The 21,633-nt window shown below is 39.0% G+C and overlaps 1 protein-coding gene across 3 annotated transcripts in view; it reads right to left on the bottom strand.

The window, feature by feature from the left end:
* Positions 1–21,633, bottom strand: part of LOC133426545 (RNA-binding motif, single-stranded-interacting protein 3-like) — a 144,935-nt gene that overhangs the window by 39,314 nt on the left and 83,988 nt on the right. For all 3 annotated transcript variants that reach the window (XM_061716390.1, XM_061716389.1, XM_061716391.1), the window contains exons 6-7: positions 7,841–7,998; positions 4,043–4,122 (exon numbers count right to left, since the gene is read on the bottom strand). In XM_061716390.1, the coding sequence (XP_061572374.1) occupies positions 4,043–4,122; positions 7,841–7,998 (238 nt within the window). The remainder of the gene's footprint in view (positions 1–4,042; positions 4,123–7,840; positions 7,999–21,633) is intronic.

Genomic DNA, 21,633 nt, shown 5'->3' with positions numbered 1-21,633 from the left:
ATGATATTTACACCTTAGATGCTGTGATGTCCCATACTACGCCTGTTCAGCTGTTCTCATTTCAAGTGACAAATCCAAAACATCCCCTGAGAGCAGCTCAAGGAACAAGAAGTTTTGTTTTTACAACTTTCAGAACATGATAATAATGTGGCCCACACGTTCACATAACAGATGTAAGCTAAAACAAGCTCTGACAGTGCAGTACCACAGAGAGTGCAGTGTTATTATCAGCATTCTAACATTAATTATCGTTGTATTGATGAAGTTCCACAACGAATGGGGAAGTAATGCCTCATGCTCATTGAGGGCCATCTCTGGGATGTGGAATCTCCCTCGCACTGTTTGTCTTTCCTTTATGGTGCTCGTGGACAAATACAACTATTAGCTAGGGAAGGGGAAAATAAACAGAATGAATGGGTGTAAAAGAAGAAGAAAAAAGAAAAAAAAAAGAAAGGAAGAGTGCCCTCTGGGGGAGGAAGAAATATCATGGGAGTGGTAGCGATGGAGGAATGGAAGTTAAAATGTGTGATGTGGAGGCAGAAAGGGAGGAAATAATGAATTAACTAAAACAGAAAAAGGATGTGCGTGTGGGGGGGATTCATTTCCCGATCATTACATGATTGGGAGATGAATCATTACTTTGCCTGTAAATAATAAAGCAGGAGCAGCCTCTCATGATTGTTCATGAAATCAAAGGGAATAAAGAATCATCACTTATCCACTTTTCAAAGACAACATGAATTTCCTTACAGATCTGTACCAAGTGCTCACGAAATCTGTCACCGAGGATGAGACAGATTTATCTTTATATCACATTTAGAAACCGTGCGGCATCTGTGCTCCTTATGGCTAGATAGAGACGGTTTCCTACTGACTCGGACTTCTACACTCGGTATGGAGGCAGACTATTATTGAATGACAAACAGAGGAGACAGGCCCACAACCCAGCGTAAATACATAGCCAGTGATTACCGCTTCTACACTTTAGACTAAGAAGTCAAATTTGCAGAGCAACTTTTCTCACTTACAGTATTGACGCGTTCTGAACAGTAGAGAATATTTTAAACGCTTTTTATACTCCGGAGATCACAGACTGCATATCTCAGATTTCGTGAAAAAAAAAAAGTAGTATGGATTTGCCAAATCAGATTTTATTACATTTCTGTCTGAATTATAAGTAAACATAAGGGAGATGAAACTATATATCTGATCTCCTCTATTTATATGAACAACACCACCTGGAAGACTCAAAAAGCTGCAGATCAATAGACTTCCTGGTAGCGAAGGCTGATGGAAGTTCTGCTTATGTGATCAATTTCAGCACTTTATCCTGCAGCTAGAGTTTAAAATATAACTGTAGCCTCTCAATACGTCAATCTGGCGTCAATAGTGAGACCTGAAGACACAACTCAGGGAGAACATGACCTCCAGCTAATACGAAGGGGTGACCTTTGGTATCGCTGGACCTCTTCATCCATCCACTCTTGAGACGAACATGTGTTTTAAAGCTCACTTGTGCAGTTTTACGAGTTCTTTGACATTTACTATTGCTTTCTTATCTTAGATTTATGTAAGAACAAAATCCTAAGACACTTAAGAGCACACTTATACAGTAAGGAAGTAAGGAAACGTTAGCTGACCGTGTTGTCGCAACGACATATTTACTGCTCCTTCACCACTTAAGCCTCAACAGACTGGGGGCAGGCGTGCACCGAGGTCCGGATCCCTTCCAATATTTCAACTGCACTACCACTCAATGAATGCTAAGCTCCTCTGCAACTCTCAACAGCCATCCCTCTGAATCCCCCACTTCCCAGGATGCGTAAAAAAGTCTTTATATTTTAGAGATGTTCTGTGTGTTTGTGCTAACAAGGGTGTTGCCAAAGATGCAGGACTATAAACCCAAGAAAAAATTGATTTCTATTCCAAGAATGACTCTCATTGTATCATTGTTTGTTTGTAGGATCAAGTCATATTAACTTGAATATACAACTTACAACAATGTTTTTCTATATTGTGTGTATGTTACAATTAATTGGAAAGAACACATAGAATTCTTTTCTGGTCATATCTTTATTTCTTTTAAAGTGTATTACTTTCTGTAGGTGATATCTATTGATGTACTAGCCACAAATTCTTCCCTTCTGCCTTTAGTCGGCTGCTCTTGACTTTCTTTTCACCTTCTGTGTGGGATTTCTGTGTGCGTGCACTTTCCTGCAGTTACATGTCCTTTATGGATATTGCGGGGGATGTGCTTTTGCTAATTAGAGACAACCTTCTTTCAGTTTACAAGGACACTGGACTTCACGACAATAAGAATCCAGGTGTGATATATGGTTTAAGAGCACATAATGGATCTGATGTGATTTTATTATTCAGATGAACCTGGCTTTGGATTGAGTGGATTAATAAAATCGGTAAGCACAATGTGTGTGTAAGAGTGTTTAGAGGGTCTATAGAGAGATGAAGTGGTTCATTTCCTTCCACTAATCTGTGAGCTGTAAGAATGTAATGTGCATTAATACATATACAAGGAGACAAACTGTATAAGAGAAAAAAAAAGGGGGAAAGACAAGCGCTGCATCTGATTTATTATGGAGGTCAGCTACTTGGTGGGTATAGAAGACATGGGTCTACTTGTGCATTAATTAAATGCTCAGCCACTTGGGTTAAGCTCAATAAGATGCAAATACATCATGGAGTGAAGTGGTTGGTATCATATACCCTTTGGGTTCTTCACTGCTGTTGTCTGGCCCTTCAGCTTGCACAAAATCATTTAATCCATTGTTAACATGAAAATATGCAGTAGAAGAGCTCTAAATATTGCTGTGTGGATCGTTTGCAAACTGATGAAAGTCTGCTCCATTTAAGCGCTTGTCAGACAAGTTTTCAGAACGCTGACTGAGTCTATCAACGGACTGTAAAGCTCCTACTGTACTCTGGAATATGCCCGAGTTTTAAATTTGGAGTCCGTGTAGACGTTTCTGTGCTAGTGCACCAGTAATTATGTATTTCATGTCAACAAGCAACGGCTGATTTTTAGGAGACAGCGGCCAAGAAAAGTGTATGATGGGACGGATGAAAGGCATTCAAAAGAACAATTGAAATCCAATTGAAGAGATCGACAATGAGGACAAATGCCATGAGCGCAGACTAGCAGTGATCGCATAATTGCACCAACTTCCAGAGGGAGATGATTAAAGGTCCATTGCAGATGTAGATTATTTAAATATGCTGCATTGAGGTGTAGGAGTCCAGCTTGGTCTCCAGAGGCTTTTAATACAGTATATTCTAATCTGATACAGTAAATGTGTCCAAATGTTCATATACCTGTATTAGTATGATATTCTCATATGACATTTTTTTATACGATATATATATATATACGATATATATATATATATTATATTGTGATAATAGTTTTTAACTCTGAGCTCTTTCATTATAATCATCACATAACAAAAATTATTCAGGCTTTGATTACTGTTTTTTTCCCACCTATTTTTTCTCTTTCTGTACCCAAGCGTTTCATATCTTCATCTCTTTGCTCTCATTCTGTCCCTTTCACTTTGGTCCTCCTCCTTTTTTATGTGTTAAAAATACAACAAGTTTTCACTGTTTATTTGGGGACAATCAGAGACAGATTGACTGCTTTAGGGGACGTCTGTCTATGTATGTACACGTGCCTCATGCATGAGCGTGTCCAATCCGGTCTTGCACAGAGAAAGAAGTAATCACGCTGATCTTGCAACTAAATCAACTCAATGATGTCTTAGCTTCAGACATAGATAAATATAAAAAGATGACATATATATTTACAACATGAATTAATTCATAAAAAATAGAGGTATTACCAAAATTAAAAGTCTAATAAAAGATAAAAAACATGAAGGTGTGTTGATTTACTAAACTCCCACTTTGATAAAAGCAATGTATTTATGCTACAACATTGTGTAACAGCCAAAATGTACTGCATGCATTCAATTTCACGTAGAACTAAATTTAGTGTGAGAACAACTTTGTTTATTCTACTGACACTTACCCGTCATGCCTGGAGGCGTTTTCAAAAACTTCCCATTGAAATTTTGAATCACCACATCGCACTTTTCAGTTGACTCCATCCTGCAACAGAGAGAGAGAGAAGATGGGCCTCAGGACCAAGATTTCTTCATAGCACAGGTAAAAAAACACTTGTATGGCTCCCAAAAAATGTGCAACAGTGAGTGAACTGTACGTGGATATGCGGAGTGCCGTGGAGTGCTGGCAAGGATGTCCAATATTTCAGTAAGACTAAACGCCTGCCTATTAAGGGCCCGATTTACTAAAGGTTTGCGTGTGTTAAAACGTGTGCAAACTTGACAGCACCCGCAAACCAAAGTGCCAGCTGATCTACTAACAGCGTGCAAAGAGGACTGCGTCTCTGAAATGCGCAAAATTGCACACGCAATTCAGTTAGTACTTTTGCCCTGATGAATAATCAATATGGGGCGTACCCGCCAGAACGCGCTAAATACTGGGAGGGGAAGATGCAAATTGCTCCATTTACCACGCGCAATGAGATTTACCAAGCCTGAAAGTAATTGCGCGTATTGTGATTGCGTCTGTATTTAATACGTTTGAAAGGAAGGTGCTAATCTGCTGCTGCTGTTATTGTGGCAAGGAGGCGACATCCAAAATCAAAGAATACGCAGAGAGAGAGTCTTTATTCTGCTGCATGCTATTTTAAAAATGGTTGCACAAGTTTTATTAAAAGGTCACTTTTTCTTTAGTTCTTCGCCTTATATCTTTGCCACCTTCTCTTATTGTGCCCCCCTCCACTCGCCCACACGCAGGCCAAGCCTTTGTGCCAAAACTTTGTATTTTATTGATTACTTATCTTATTGAACGTGAAATCATCCTTCGTAAATTACATTTAATTAAAACCCGTGCTTATTAATCACAAAACACAGGTTAAACATCATGACCAAATCCGCTCCGACCTGCTGTGCAGGATCAGCGCAGACAGACTGCAGCTTCGCCTGAATTATGCTTCTGCGTTAAATCGACGGCGTAGCCGACGCGTAGGGTCGCGGGGCGGCGTGCGTCGCCGCGTACCCTACGCCGTCGGTTCTGCGTTGGTGTGACGCGGAACCATAAATCAGCCTGTAGTGTGCGCTGTGCGCTGTTCTGAACACGTCTCTTCTTTCGGATGCTGGTCCCGTCTGTCACACATTTACTGTCAGTGTTTGCTATACAATATATACTATTTGCAATATACTGTTGACATCTGAATAAAAACTTAACTCATAAATAGATGAATCAAAGCGCTTTCCAGCTCTGCGTCTGATAGCCTATAGCTGATGTCTTTTTCTCCTCAGATCATGCCGAGCACCGCCGGATCACGTAAACCCGACCAATTCAATATTAAAATCAAATTCGGTCCTGTGGCCCGTTTTTCTATTTCGTATTTTTGATCTGTGCCTAAAATTGAAATATGAAAAACCAGACGTTTTTCTTTTTTTTGTGTTACCAACAGCATTTATTCTATCGCAGGTTTTCTCCGATATTGCGTTTCTTTTGGTAATGTTTAAATTTCTTTGCTGTAGTTCATGAATGTGTTTATTTGCCTCTTCCACTAATATCTCTAACTCCAACTCGTTCAATTTCATTTTGCGCTTGTGACTTGTGACTGTGCTTTCCATCCAGACTCTCCATGGCGCAAACCTTAAGACACGCAACACCTAATTTAAATACTGCAGTTTGCACCTGTTATCAATTGCGCACGCAATCTTAGTTGATCACTCGCAAAACACGCAACAACTGCACGCGCAAACTTTTTCAGTGCACACGCAATTTAGTACTCTTTATTTAGGATCTTAGTAAATCGGGCCCTAAGAGTATTAGTACTTGGTTTTCAATGTATTTCCGGTGAAAAATGCCTTAGGTAGGTCTGTGAGTGTGTATGTGCGACTGTCTTTTCTATGGGGTTTCCTCTCCTTTGTCCCAGTTTAAAAGCTCCATTCAGTCTGATCTGTTGTGTGTCATGTCCTCTTTGTCTGCCCCTATTCAGCTCTGCTCACCCAATCACAGCTCAATGACTAATTGCCTGCTTGGCAAGCAAGAGCCAGTGTGTCATTGTGTGTGTTTTTGTGCAGAAGAGAAAAATGGTGACTGAGGGGTTTGTGTGTGTTTGTAGATGTGAGCATGCATGTCTCTGTGTGGGTCTTGGGTTTTCTTCATATAATCAGTGACCCAGAATGAATCCCTGACTGCATTCTAATCACTGGCACACTCTCCGATGTAAGCGAGAAGACGTACGCTTACACACACATGCCTGCAAAGGGTGAGGGGGCCAGTGCTGCAGTTATGTGGAACTGGATCGGGAAATGTATTTTGCTGTTAATACCAATTAATAAAATCAGGCTGATTGCTGTCTCTTTGCGTTTAATTTACAGTATCTGGACCACTTATCAATCTGTATTATTTATGTGCAATATGAGTCAATGTGTACGTTCTCATTTATCTTTTCCAGTAACTTTCCAGTAACTGAAAACTAGAAGTAAATCCCCTCACATCAACGCAGCGTCAGTACTACAAATCAAAGGACCAGATATCGTCTGCTTCCCAAAAATTTGAATATTTGCTGCTGAAACAAGCAAGTCTTAAATTTTGCCCTTGATGACATGTAGGAGGAGGAAGAGGAGGAGGTGATGCTGGAAGGAGGCAATTTATTCAGAATGCCAGTGACAGGTATTATCACAGCATATTTATCACCGAGACACGTTTTTTCATAATTACCTGGATGAAATCTAAGCCCCACCTGAGACCTTCCTATATGATGATAATGATATTTTTATCGAAACATTCTATTTATTCAGCACTTTTCTTGAAACTGTCAGAAAAATGCTTCGCTAAAAAGAATAAATCCATGGTAGGTGGATAAAATGAGAATAAAGACATCAGCAAAAAGAAAGGGTCTCGTAAGACCTAGTGCATTAAGATTCCCTCTCTTCCTTCATTTATTGTTCATTTCCTTCAACGCTCCATGGTTTTTCCAGTTGAACTTTATTAGTCAGCATTTTCAAGTGTGTCGTGTCAGGTCCTGGGGTTACTGATGGGAAGGGGTTTATGTTATGTATGAAGGGTTTACATGTCTTCACTTCCAAAATCTGTAGCCTTTACATAAAAAAAACTAAACAAAAGGAAGCTCTGGTAATTGCTGCCTGTTGGCCGAGTTTAAAAGGTTTTAAATATTCTTGCTATGCTCGCAGATTAGAACTTAATGATTTAATAATGACCTTTTTCTCATGGGTTAGAGAAGTGAGAATTTTAGTAAATCTAGTGGATCTTGTGAGAGTGATTATTAAAATAGCAACATGCAGAGTTGACCATGCGTGATACTTCTACATTACTTCCAAAAACTAATTTGCCAGGCTTAGTAAATCTCATGAGCCGCAATTCATGCTATTATGGAAGTCCACATGGATCCATGTGATGTAAATGTCCTCGTCTGCCCTAGTCTGCAAAGATGATAAACACGTGCATCTGAACAAGGCTTAGCAGTTATTGGGTGCAACTCCAGTTCTATGACTGTGCCCACTCCCTGACTTTAAAAGCTGTGTAGGAGGAGATGTATTTTTCCATATATTTATAATTCATAATTCCAGAAGTACTAAAAATCAACACAGATTACCTTTTCTTCTTTCCTTCCTTTTCTATTTCCCTGTCATTTTGTTAAAAACAGAGACTTTTTTTCAAGTCAGTTGAAAGACATGAATGTGTAAACCATGGACTGGCCTTTTACCCTACAAAGTGTGGGTGTCACTCTGACTAACGGTGAGATCTTTCTCTGAGAGCACACCTGGCAAAGCCGACTCCTCTGCTCAGGCCGCTGGCGTCCCTCAGTATCCGTGTGGAAATGACATGACCGAAGGGCTTCAGCATGTTCTCCAGCTCCTGCTCGTCCATCGACACCGGCAGGTTGGAGATGTAAAGGTTGGTGGGGTCCTGCTCCTGTTGCTGTGGAGAGACGGTAGAAGAAGATGAGGGGAAGCTTCTCATTGGCTGCAGTGCCAACTGTAAAACAGAAGATGCATATTACTCTGCAGTATAAGGAAATTGAACATTAACAGAAAATGCTTCTTAAACAATTGCTCCTGGGTTAAAATAAATGCAGCTTCTCCTTAAAGACAGTGGAAAAATATGTGGAATCAGTTTATGCAACTTATTCATTAATGATAATTACTTTAAATAATTCAACTTTACACTATTCTTGGAACAATTAAGACCTAATATAACACAACCTGACTGTGAAGGAGGACAGGCATTACACACTCAACACATCTACACAATATTTATATTTCCAGTCAAATGAATGAAATTCTCAAAATAAAGAAGAAGCTAGGTTGTGGCTGAAAATACATTGAATATAATTATTTAGTATCAATATATTCAGTATAGTTATTTACATTTCTATGACTAAATCATTGCAGAATATATTGCATTGAAGTCATGTGACAAACTGTCCTCTGCTTATAAGATTTCTTAAAAAACCCCACATTGCACTGGCTCCATGCCCAAATCCCTTAAAGTAATAAGGAAATCCCCTCCGGGTTGATAAATGATAACATAGTAACGTTAAATTATTCCACGGGAATGAGGGAAACTCTCTCTTATGTGCCAGTCAGTTAGTCAGACAAGTATAGTTCAATTATTTGAGCTGTGTTTGGCAGCACTCCATTCAAATGATGCTCTGCGGGAGACCAAAGTGTCTGTGTGTGGTGCTTGCAAATTAAAGAGGTAAGGATGTAGAGGAGGGTTTTATGTACAGTGCTCCGTTTCACAGAACCTGTTACAAGGAAGCACGACACACGCATGAGTCTTCAAATTACTAAGGCGTAATTTCAAGCCATTACCGTATTTTCCGCACCATAAGGCGCATCGTATTATAAGGCGCACAGCACATATGGTAAGATACCATACTATACTGGCTGGGGTTGAGTTAGTATCTACCTGATGCAGCTGTGCTACAGGAAATTAAAAAAAAAAACAAGAAGAAAAGTACCGTAAGTCAAACTTTATTAACAAAATAAAAACCAGCTTTCTGAAAACTTCGTTCACTCCCAAAACAAACGCAGAGGAGAACTTTTCCAGTTCATTCCCCATCCCCGAATCCCTCGAAATCTCGAGGGACTTGCCATTATGCGAGTCAGCATCGCTGCTGTGTTTTGAACGTCGTTGTGACGATTCCTGCCTTTGTGAAAGCTTGGACCACAGTTGAGGCTGATATATCAGCCCAGGCATCCGCAATCCACTGGTGGATGGTGGTGTACGACGCGCTGCCGTCCCGTTGTGGTAAACGTGTGTTCCCCTTCCGCCATCCACTGCTCCCACGTGGCTGACAGCCTTGAGTTTGAACTCGTGAACGCGTGTCTCTCTAAAGGTGCCATTTTGGGGGTCTTTACACAAGTCATGTGGGACTGTAATAAATCATTAGGTTTTTCTACCGCCGTTTTTAGTGGCGTTACTTCGGCGACATCAACTACAGAAGCCTACCCAAAATCCCCAACTACAGTAACAGAAATTACCGTAATTATCCTATATAAGCTGCACCACGTTATAATGCGCACTGCCGGTTTTTGAGAAAATTAAAGGTTTTTAGGTGCGCCTTTATTGTGCGGAAAATACGGGTACTTCATATTTTCATGAAACTATTTGGTTCTGAGAGCCCCCCAGTGTATCTCTGCTGTCACTCTAAATACTCTTCTGATGTTTCAGAAGAGTTTATAGTAATATTGTGTATCTTTCATATATAGCAACAATGTATTATATATTTGGGAATGACTTTGCAAATCTTGGTGGTAAGATGAATGCTTGACCATTATGAGATGCCTTGAGAAAGATACATGCTTGAATTTGTAAATAAGAAAAAAAAAGACTTCAATAAGTACACTAAAGTGCCTGGGAAGAAACATTTTATCAGACAACACTGTCACAATTCATACTTTGCTCCCAGTGTTTTCAAAAACAAATGTATACAATATATATCCTCTTGTAAGCTGTGTATATCAGATGTTTATTCTGTTTGTCATTTTCATGCTACGGCAGACCCAACATGTGCATTAGTGGTTTTTCCTGAGAGACTTCTGTCTTTTTGTGACATTAAAGCTCCTCTGTGGACCTCATTTAAAACCTAAATATCTCGTTTATCCATGGAGGCTTTTCCTTTGCATGCATCAGAGTTGTTTGAAGAGTGGGAGCTCCAAGCCTGGAAGACTGTGACCATAGTCATCGATGTAATAAGTCACTCCGAATGATGAGAACAGCTTCACTGCAGAAGTCCGAAATATTTTACATTTCCTGATGGATTCTGAATTTCTCTGTGCGTCAGCAAGAATTTTCCTGTGGCAGTATCCAGCACAGAGGGTGACACAATTTTCTTCCCACATGAGAAAAAAAAAAAAAAAAGAGGCTTTGGATTGTCTTTCATGTCTGTATGCGTGCTTGCGTGCACTCGCATGCACAAAAGCAGTGACAGACAAACAAAAACATCAAAGACATAAGCTGTAACAGTTGTGGAAGTTGGTCTTAGATTCATCTGCGTGCAAGAACTAATGTCACTCAAAGTCTAATCCTTGCTACAAGGCTGGGTATTCATTTCTTTTTTTCATCATCTTCGACAATCATGTGTCTGACCTTAGACTGAGATTCCTTCTCGAAAGCTTCATGAGACTTTATGTCCAGTGGCAATCTGCAGCGCATAGGTTTTTTAGTGGGTTTAAAAAAACAAAAAAGAGAAGAAAAAAAAACGCATTAAATCTTCGGTTGACACAGATTTAAGCTAAGAACCATATTAGTGTGAGAAAACTTTTGTAACAGAAGAAAAAAAAACGTCAAGGTTCTTACAGATGTAAACACCCGGGAAAAGGTTCAGCAGTGGAATCAGTCTTAAGCGAATAAGGCTAAAGTTAGAAAAGGTACCACTACACAGCCAAGTTAAAGTAATTTTCTTGAAATCCCTGGAGAAACTCGAGCACATCAGCTAGCTATGTCATACCTAAAGTATATTAGCTCCAAATTAGCTCCAGACTTTATGCGGTGCATTACACTTTTACCCTGGCAAGAGGAAAGGGATCGTAAAACCTCTGTTTATAAAACGCAAATAGTGAGACATAAAATGTGATTAAAAGTGATTGGGAGCTCATTCCATCCAAAAAACAAATATTTTAACAGATACATGTAATAAAGGGCCAGGAAATCAAAATATATTTGGTGTACGTTCTAATCATGGGAGAAAATTATAATTTTGAAACACTACCTAGTTCGTATCTTTTACCAAGACTCTAGTACGGTATATATATTGTCACCAAAACCATCACTTATATGGAAAGAACTTACAAATACAGCACAACTGATGCATTAATTACTTTTAACCTTTCAGCACTGAGGCTAAGTTGTGTCAAAACAAGTCCTTAGTATCCATCAATTCTTTTAAATCCTGGTTATAAACTCATTTGTTTACAGCTGCTATTCTGAATTTAACTTTGAACAATGTTCATTTTAATACTGAATTGTAACTCTACTTTAAATCCAACTTTTCTTTACTCTGCCACTGCACTGTAACTTTTTTCTCTCCTCCTCACTATTCATACTTTTATTATGCAAAGCACGTTGAATTTCCTTGTTGCTCAAATGTGCTGATAAACCTGCTTTGTCTTGCCTATGTTCTGTCTGTGTTGTTGTTGTTGTTCTTGCTTGTGCGGACTGTATTAGCATTCAGGTATCCTCTATGATATGTTGGTCTTTGTGTGGTAGTTGTTGAGACTGCACATTTTCTGATGAAGTAGTGCCCAAATCCTGCATTTAGCAGTGTGCTGGTGTGGTACTAGGTGCAACCTTTACAGCTCAGAGTTGAGTATGCTTCGCTGCATCGTTGCCTCACGAATGCACATCTTCATGTTATAGCATGTTGTTCCTAATATTTGGTGTGGGCTGTTCTTCGTTATAGTTGTGGGCTCCTGTTGTGTCATAAGCTTTGCTCTGATGTGAAAAACAGAAGGATCTGCCTTGTGGTAAACAGAAATTGTTAAAATGATGAAGAATCTTCAGCACAGCTATTGTTTGTGCTTTTCACCTGTGGTTTTTCTTGTTTTCTTAATTGTTTTTGAAGAAAAAGACTCTTTGAGATTAGATTTGTTGCAGATAACGTTGCAACAGCTTTCTAACCAGCCAGTATTTAACCTAAGTATGTGTCATCTCAAGTGAGTTATGTGCTGCTAGCTGTTTGCAGGACTGAATGCAAGCTGGTCTGCATTGATTAAATACCCAAAATCCTTCACTCTGCGTGGGAGGAGATTGATGCAGACGCATACTTATTTGCCAATATAAATGAACTCTTACTCTGACAATGCAGAAATCTCCCACTGATTCTGTGTAGGATTTGCAGCAAAACTTTAGTCAACAGGGTTTTCAGTGTTCCGTCCTGTGAAAAATAAAGTATCCCTTCTTTAATTTATGATGTGTTATTTATCAGGGCACACTGTAATAAAGAATAATCTGGGCCTAAGCAGCTCTTAAAACCTCATTTCAACAATAAAAAATGACATATCTGTCTACATTTTTCTAATTTGAAAATCTGGTGAGGACTAGATAACTAATAATTATCTCCCGGTAATGTAAAATTATTCAATTAATAGAGGTGCACTATCTTTTTTCACATGACTTTATAATTGGGGCATTTGCTGGTTAAGGGACATTTAATTCATTTTAAAGGATTGCGCTCCAATGTAATTACATATTGAATGTTAAATTTGGGCTCAAATTCATATTGGTTAATATTTACACCAGTGACTTCCACACATCGTCTGGCCTTTTTATACTAATTTAAGACGGGTAATACGTGTGGATTTGAACAAACAAAGGGGAAGCTGCAGCCTCTTCACTTTCCATCTGAATGCAGAATGTAATGGATGTTTGTGGTGGTTATTTTGCTTCCTGCCTGAAAATCCTTGAAGTCAATTGTATCTTACAGTATACTCTGGGAATTAAAGAGACAGAGCGAGACCCGCGCATTTTCTATATAGGCCTTTTTATGGGTAATTAAAATTGCTTTCCACACTACCTCTAGGCACAGTTCAGTGCAAAACCAGTATATTTGCAGTCCACCTGGGATATAAGCTGAAGTGCTATAGCGCATCCACATATCAATGAACTTTGCTCGACTTTGCTTAAAGTTGCAGTTTACACAAAGTTAGCTCACAGTAATATCTCACTCTGCATGTTCAATGCCTCCCCTTCCTCTCTGTCTCTGTACCCTCCTTGCCTCCATCTCTTTGTCACTCCGTGTCTCTCTTTGTAACATCTGTCATGAGCTGGAAACAGCTCTCGGCCAACTGTGCCTCACCCTTACTTAGTAGCATGCCTGCCAGCCAGTCAGCTTGTGTTTTCAGCCTCATTAAACCTCATTGCTGCATGATTTTTGCAGCTCTTACCCTGCTACTTCCTGGTGATCCTGCAATGTAACACCTGCTGAAGATATAGAGGATAAAGTAAGGGCAAAGCAGTGGTTAAACACCAGTGGAAAATGCCAGCAGTCTGTCCGTATACCAGCGCGCATGCATATATGGGGGCAGTCGGTACTTGAACACCTCATTTCTTTACATTTCTGTTTGTCTCTCAAATAGAAACACTTCACATCAGATATGGAACTTTGCAGCCTCTGACAACCTTGACGGGAATGAGAAGGTACTGTAAATAAATGGATGAAAAAATGAGGAAAAACTAAGTAAAGCCAGAGTGGCTAGTAGAAAATAATCACAAAAAAACAACACAACACTCAGATAAAAAACTAGTGAGCGATCTAGAAAAGCAAGTTCCGAGTTCAAACAATTATGCACACTTCCCCTTTTAATAAATCTATTCTTACCTCTCCTTAGGTCTCCCTTGGCATATCTCTTTTCCATCTCTTGTCTTCTACCAATTTTCTTTTCATCCGCCTCCTTTCCTCCTCTGCCTACTTGCTATTCACCCCTCCTCTCTTTAAGATTAAAACCTAATCTCCTTTAATGGTAGCCTTGCTGCCTAAAACACGATCTGAATGCTTAGTTAATAATTAATGAGGAGAACTTTTCCCTTTCTTCCCATCTCATTCCCTTCATAACCTTTGTGCCTCGACTCCTGCAGGTCTTCACACCCCAGTCATCTCTATTTTCCTTCATTTCTATTCATCTTGGCAACCTCCTTCCCTGCCTGCATTTTCTGCCTTCCTACCGTGCTCTTGCTGAGGCCGAGTTCTAATCTTTCATAATGATTGTCTGGGTGTCTAAACGCAGTCTAACGGCTTAATCAATACTTAATGAACATATCATAAATACTTTATAAACTCTAAACCCTGATATCCCCAGGGTTTCATTAACCATGGAGATAAAAATGTTATACCCGTCTTCATAATGACTGGAGAGTTGGCGAAATCAACGCTACATACTGATTACCTCATCATTTAATTTTGCGTTGCTTCATCTGCTGCAATTGCTTCAAATGCACATGTTTGTGTGCAGGCGTTAAAAGACTCGTTGATGACAGGTGAGGTTACCAAGATTGGGTTAAAAAAAGAAAAGAAAGAAAGAAAAAGAAAAACAAGTGAACGATCTTAAGTAGAGCTATAAATACACACAGAGCACATTTGAGGATGCGTTCAGATCTGGCCTGTTAAATCACACTGGGACTGGCTCACATGTGGCCGCATTCTTTTAGCAGTTTAGTCACAAGTCATCCACGCAAGGGACCAAGGGTTTTGCATGACCGTGATTTCGTATTAAAGTGTCAAGCAAGCAGCTTGTCTGTGTTGTTTTGATTTGCCTATCAGAAGTCCTTATATTAATAGTCTTCCTTTTAATTTCTGGCCTATCCCATTTTGTTTCAAGCCATCTGAAACCTTTTGTTATTCTCCATGGTAAAGTGTGATACAGGAAAGGTATTCTACGTTTTCCAGGTGACTGGGTGTGGTTTAGTGCATCGCATAAGAGAAATCACACACCTGTTTCTTTGCAGATAGTGCAGCAGAAACAGGCATGCTTTGACCTGTCCATGTGTGATCAGATAGCTCAGGATGGATTTTAATACAAGGTGTACACAAGGCATTAGTTTAGCCTATCCAGGATGAGTCTTGGTTCAGCACTTTGTGCCAAACTCTGTCAGGCAATTATTTTTCAGCTAAATAAACAATATTTCATTTCAGAATAAGAAACTCAGGTCTTTTAACAGTTAAAAATTTCAGGAAGTCCCAGGAAAGAAAGTGTATTTATTTCTATTTGTGTGCCTTTTACTGATGAAATGAGACGTATTACCTGAAAAGCACGAAAAAGAAGCTTTCTCTGTGGTAAAAAAAATGAAAAATTCAATTTTAAAGGCAAGTATGTTGTATTTTCTGGCTTCAAATAATATTAATCTCACACCAAGTGAATACCCCAACTATACTCGTCTCATAGTGCATAACAAAGAAAAACCATCTTTGTTGTGAAATACTGGCAAGGCCTGGTTTAGGAGTTCAAACTCACTTAACCATTTCTTACATTAAAGTTGTCACATTTATTATGTCATATCCTCCTGCCTTGAATTTTTGTCTGTTAATAATGCCAACAATCCATTGTTACGGAGATGTAAGAATACAGTTCTATCAGTAAGTACTTCGATGTCCATCCAGACATTAAAGTGAGAAAAATGTGTCTAAGAGCATGAGTCAATAAATATGTTAAAGTCACACCAAAAAAAAAGTGTCACTGAAGCAGAGTATAAAACCAGATATGTTTGTATTAGTTTTCATTTTAGCCAGACGTACAGGTAATGGATGCTCTCCCAGCCACAGACATCTTAACACAACACCCACTCAGCTTTGTGTTCATCTGCCTACATGCATCATTAACGTATATATTACTGCACTGATGTATGTTTCAGCCACAGCAAGGGCACAAAGTCAGCGAACAGAACGCCTCTATTCCGTGCCATAGCTTGTTATTTATCCTGCGTATTAATGTGCGGAAAGTTAAAGCAAAAAGAGTAATATCATTAGATTGTGTTTCACCACTGCCACCACCTCTAACCTTCCATCAATAAACACAAGTAAAATACTACATTGAGCATTGCAGTTGGAGGCAGTTGTCATGCAATGGCATATAAGAGTAGTTTTTCCACTCTGAGACTTCAATTAGTGTAAAACGACAATGAAACCCTAATGATTCAAAGACATCGAATCACTCTTGACAATGATTCACAGGCTAATTCAGTTTTAAGATAGGTTGGAGGGTTTTTCCTTTTTTACCCTCTGGGTTCAAACTCTGAATGTTCACTCTCTGCGAGACCTGTATGAAGCAATGAGAGAGGCGTGTCTGGATAACCAGAGCTACACACAGATAAACACGGCTGGAGCTCTGACATTATTGTCACTAATGTTGGTAATAGACACCTTACGCACCAATTTACATATTTCTCTTTCTTCTTGCCTTTTGCAGTGCTCTCTGCTGTCATATGTTGCTCATGAGATTGCAGTTTCAATATGGTTTCTCACCTTAGCCTACTTTTCTCATTTTTCATTTACACTGTCTCCACTGTGAATTAAGAGACCCGTAATTCATCACAGACTGAGCAGAGAGCAGCCCTCGTTGCACACCAGTCTGCAGGCTGCTTGTCTCCCAGCTGTCCAGAGCTGGAATCAATCACCCAATGTCGAGACGCTGAAACCCTCCAAAAGGGTCAGGCATATATAAAGACAAAAAAAGGTATGTAGCCAGAGAGTAGGAACAAAAAAGGGTGGAGGTACAGGCAGCCAGAGAAGCCCTGGGTGAATGTAATACTTCCTCGACTGCATGCAGATCAAAAGGCCTCAACATTTAAGCAATTCAGCTGTGCTTGGATGCAATTTGTGTCATGTTTTTAGTGTCGGTGATGTCAGATGCATAGACTAAACAACACACTGGCGGAGTGGTAAATGTTGCGTTGTTGATTTACATGTTTATTCTTCAAAGTGACCACACAAATGTCATTTCCTGTGGTTAAGTGGCTTTTGATCCTTCTTCATGCTTCCATATTCAATCTGGTTCTACCTTTTTATTCACAAAAACCATTACGATTACTTATTTTCTTTGGATCCACCAGAGACGGGTCCAAGACTCAAATAGGGTTTTCGATTACAGTTTTTAGTACGATAGTAAAAATGCCTGACCTCTCATTTTGATAAACACAAGAAAACATTTTTTGAAAAAAGGTCACACTACAAAATATACATCTCTAAGTCTGTTTTGGGGAAAAAAAAAAAGTTTATTGGTTATGTTTGTTTAAATTCAGACAAACCGAACGAAACCAAACGAACAGTATTCCCCAAGAGATTAATTAGTTCATGAAGAAAAAAACAAACATTCAAATTCCTCAAAGCAACATCTCTAATCTTTCCTTTTAATCAAATCCCACGCATTTAAACTTCTCTGCATGGTTTCCTCTTGATAACTTATGTTATAACTAATGTCATATTTCTTTACTCCGTTTACTAACGCTATCCTAAACAGCTTGGAGCCCCCGCCGGGGAGGACCGCCTCTCACTTTGAAAACCAGCGGACTAAATTAAGACCCAGCTTAGAAAAGCAGCACCACGGGTAGACATAAAACTCCTGGACAACATTCCCGACACACACACACGCACACACTCTCGTAACTGATTTAATGTCTCCAAACGTCAGAATGTACAACACTCCCTCTCTCTTCAGCCCCTCCCCCATCTCTGTTGTACTGAATGCTGTAATCAAAGCTAATGGGACTCAGCTGCTGGCTGGTCTAATTACCTGGAATGCAGACAGATGATCTGTGAGACAGGCGAACACAGCAACACACGCACTTGCGCACATGCCGAAGTTTATAGGTTCAGGGGACATAACAACCATTTACTCTAAAACATATATATATATATACACCACTACACAGCTTATCCCACCACTAATCCCAGCCTTAAACCAAGTCTTTGTGGAATTCAAAGAAAAGTCCCGGAAGCGTTTACGTAATGTCCCCAAAAGTGAGGAAGTTCCCTTTAATATGAATGTGTAAACAGACTGGCTCGGCTTTCACGCACCTGCCACTTAAATAAGTGTGAGTGTGCCCGGGTCGGCATGTGTTTGTCTTATGTGTTTCTGTGGGTTAACAGGATAAAACAGTGCATGTTAGCACAAGTGCACATGCACATGTTATTGTAAGAGGTAAATAAAGCTCAAACAAATCTTCCTTTTCTATCTCACACTCAGGCATTCCCAGTGGGCAGCTTATAAAATCTGCTTAAAACATCAGCAGTCTCTATGTCTCCATCTTTATTTCTGCATGATTTCTGTTATTCTCACTTTATTCATGTTGCTTAGTTCTAATAAAACTTCACCCATCTGAAAAAGAACAACTTGTTTGACAGTGAGGGATATGGATTTTCAAACAACAGCTGGAAACAAAGTCAAATAACTGGGTTGAAATTCAAACCTTTTCTTTTTGTAAGACAAATCACTAATGGTAAGGAAATAAACACAAAGAAAAATAAAAAGTGGGACATCAATTGCTCATTAAATTCTTAAATACTCCCCACAATGCAATATGCTAAAAAAACATATACTTTGTATCTTTCAGAGTAAGGAAAGGATGTAAAACATAATGTTAGCTTCACATGTTAATAATTGTGCCAACTATTAAAAGATTAAATTTGAAGAGTTGAATGGTTGAATAGAACAGAAAGATGTTGAAACTTGATTGTTCGTGGAAGGAGACTTTGAAACAAACCTTTTGTATGTCAGATAAATGTGTCACAGTGTCACAGAGGCCCTGTCAGTCTGATGTTACGCTGTCTGCCAGAGGAGACAGACGGCTTCAGGGGAAGCCTCGTTCTAAATGATTTATGGGCTCAGCAACCGAGAAGAGGAGTAGTCTGTGACTCTGCAGCTACACACTGTGGTAACGTGTTTGAGAGATAGTTCTGTGTGTGTGTGTGTGTGTGTGTGTGTGTGTGTGTGTGTGTGAGAGAGCTGGTTTTAGAAGCGGCATCATCAGTACTGTGAGGAGTGTTTCATGCTAGTTTAAAGGGAGACATTAATGACAGCATCTACTTAGGAACACACATTACACACACACACACACACACACACACACACACACACACACACACACACACACACACACACACACACACGCACACACACACACACACACACACACACACACACGCACACACACAATCATCTTTAATCAGAAGTGTGACACTGTCCGGAGATGAACAAGGTGGGAGTCATACAGGAGGAAGTGATGGAGAGATTGAAATTAATGTAATGAGAGAATGAAATTAGGAAGAAAAAAGGGCTGATATTTTAGACGTAACAACAGGATTCAGCTAAATGCATATGCGATTGAGAGTTTAATGGATTCCTTGAAAATTCATGCACTTGATCAGAATGAGTGTTCAACCTTTTATACAGTACAGTAATATGGAAAGTTGTATATGGTTATGATTAAAACATACTCATCACTTTGACCATGGCATATGATGTCAAGAGTGTAAAACTGAGCTCAGTTACTCTTTTTTCTTTTTTTTTTGCTGACCCTAAATTATCGAGGACCAAAACTGACATAATTAGAAATAAAAGCAGAAATATATATATTTAGTTTTTCCTTTTCCTTACATGTGCATTTTTGAAAAGAAATGTATATATATTTTTCCCCTTTTACTTATACATGCATTTTCGTTAACACATTTTTTTTTAGTTTTTCCTTATACATGCATTCTTTGTTTTTACATTCCCTCATCTCCTCTTTTTACTTTACCTTATGCATTTTAACCTCATTATGCAAATGAAGAGGGCTGCCCATCTTGGTGTAGCTCCTCTACTATTGGTCAAACAGGAAGAAACAGGATCCTTCGCATATATATATATATATATTCACACACACACACACACACACACACACACACACACACACACACACACACACACACACACACACACACACACACACACACACACACACACACACACACACACACACACACACACACACACACACACACACACACTTTTTTTGATGAAAATGCATGTATATTAATAATATGAATCATTTGTAAAATCATATTTAAGGAGCCCATCGCTTGTCATCTTCCAACTAGAGAATATGTTGAAAAAAACAATGCTAAATGACCTCAATTTTACCCCTGCAGATATTGACTGCCTTGTCAATAAAACCACAGATTTGTTGCATTCATCTTTAGAAGCTGCTGTTCCTCTGATAAAGAGGGTAGGAACTGAGCACCCTGGTATAATTCGCATATCTGCATGCTGAAACAAAAAAGTGTAAAATGGAAAGAAAGTGGCACTTTTGTAAATCTGTGGACTGTCATTGCACGTGGAATGGTATAACAGTTAGATATTCAGGACAAAAGTATTTAGTAGTCATCGGTGGTTCAGTGGGAGAAGCTCTGATTGTAAAGTCTGACCGCAGAAGGAAGAAAAGCCCATCCATACCATTCCCCTCAGGCACTTAGGATATAACCGCCTGTCACTGCATTGGAAGTTTCACTTTACTCAACGTAAAGTGCCACAAAAGTGCACACATCCCCATGAATTTAAATTTAGTGTTAAAATGTCTTTGTTTAGACTTAATTATGCCTTAAAAAGGTCAATTTGATTGATTTTTAAACCATGTTTTTAGTGGTGATGACTCCTTAGGAAGATGAAGTCTAAAGATCTATTGTAAAAGGAGCTCAGTACCCAAGTGTTTACTGTCTTCTTGAGTGCAACATGTAGCTCAATTTGAAATTATGGTCCTAACCAGAGTATTTTTTTTAAATGCTATACTTCAGTTTAAGGCTGCCTTTTGATGACAAACCACCACCCAGTGTCCTTGAGTTCTCTCCATGGTCCTCTGTCCAACCAACTGCTTTGTTCATTTGCCTGAAGAATGAGGCTGTAAATGGATTGAAGTGAAAAATGGAATTTCATTAGAATATAATTGTATACTTTTTAAAGTTGGAAATTTTTTTATTTTCTGTTAAATACCCGGAGGTTTATTTTTCCATTTGTTTGTTTGTATTGTTTAATGTTTTTTTCTTCTTATTTAAGCTGGCATACATGTAAAATTAAAAATGAATGAAAATGAACTTCACCAGATCAATACTCCAAGGCCAAAATGCCAAACTCAAAACATCAAAACTACAGTACAAAAACAATGAGAGTTATGATGAGAGTGATACAACCCTTATGATGAGTTTAAATGAAAACAACAACTCATCCTGCATTGAGTACAACCATCAAACTCTGTATGAATGAGATGCTTTCTTGAATTCAAAATTTCAGCACAGCTGATGCAGAAAGGCACATAGTACACAGTCAGCCAATCAGAGCAAACAGGGTTATTTCTAGAGATGGGCAGCTTCCCTTTTGTTTTTACAGGAAATGGAATCATTTCCTGTAAAAAGGAAATGATTCAATTTCCCTTGTTGGCAATTAAGGTGCCACTTAGTTGCCAACAAGGTTGTTTCATGCAACTCTTAACATCATGGATTATATGCTGAGAGCTGCTATTATTAATCATAGAGATTATCATTATTCAAAACATCAGTAACAGGTTTCTCTGGTGTTTTGCATTTCT

This window comes from Cololabis saira, chromosome 3, assembly GCF_033807715.1.
Source record: "Cololabis saira isolate AMF1-May2022 chromosome 3, fColSai1.1, whole genome shotgun sequence".
In the NCBI taxonomy this organism is placed as follows: Eukaryota; Metazoa; Chordata; class Actinopteri; order Beloniformes; family Belonidae; genus Cololabis; species Cololabis saira.
This window is presented reverse-complemented; position numbering and strand designations above follow the sequence as displayed.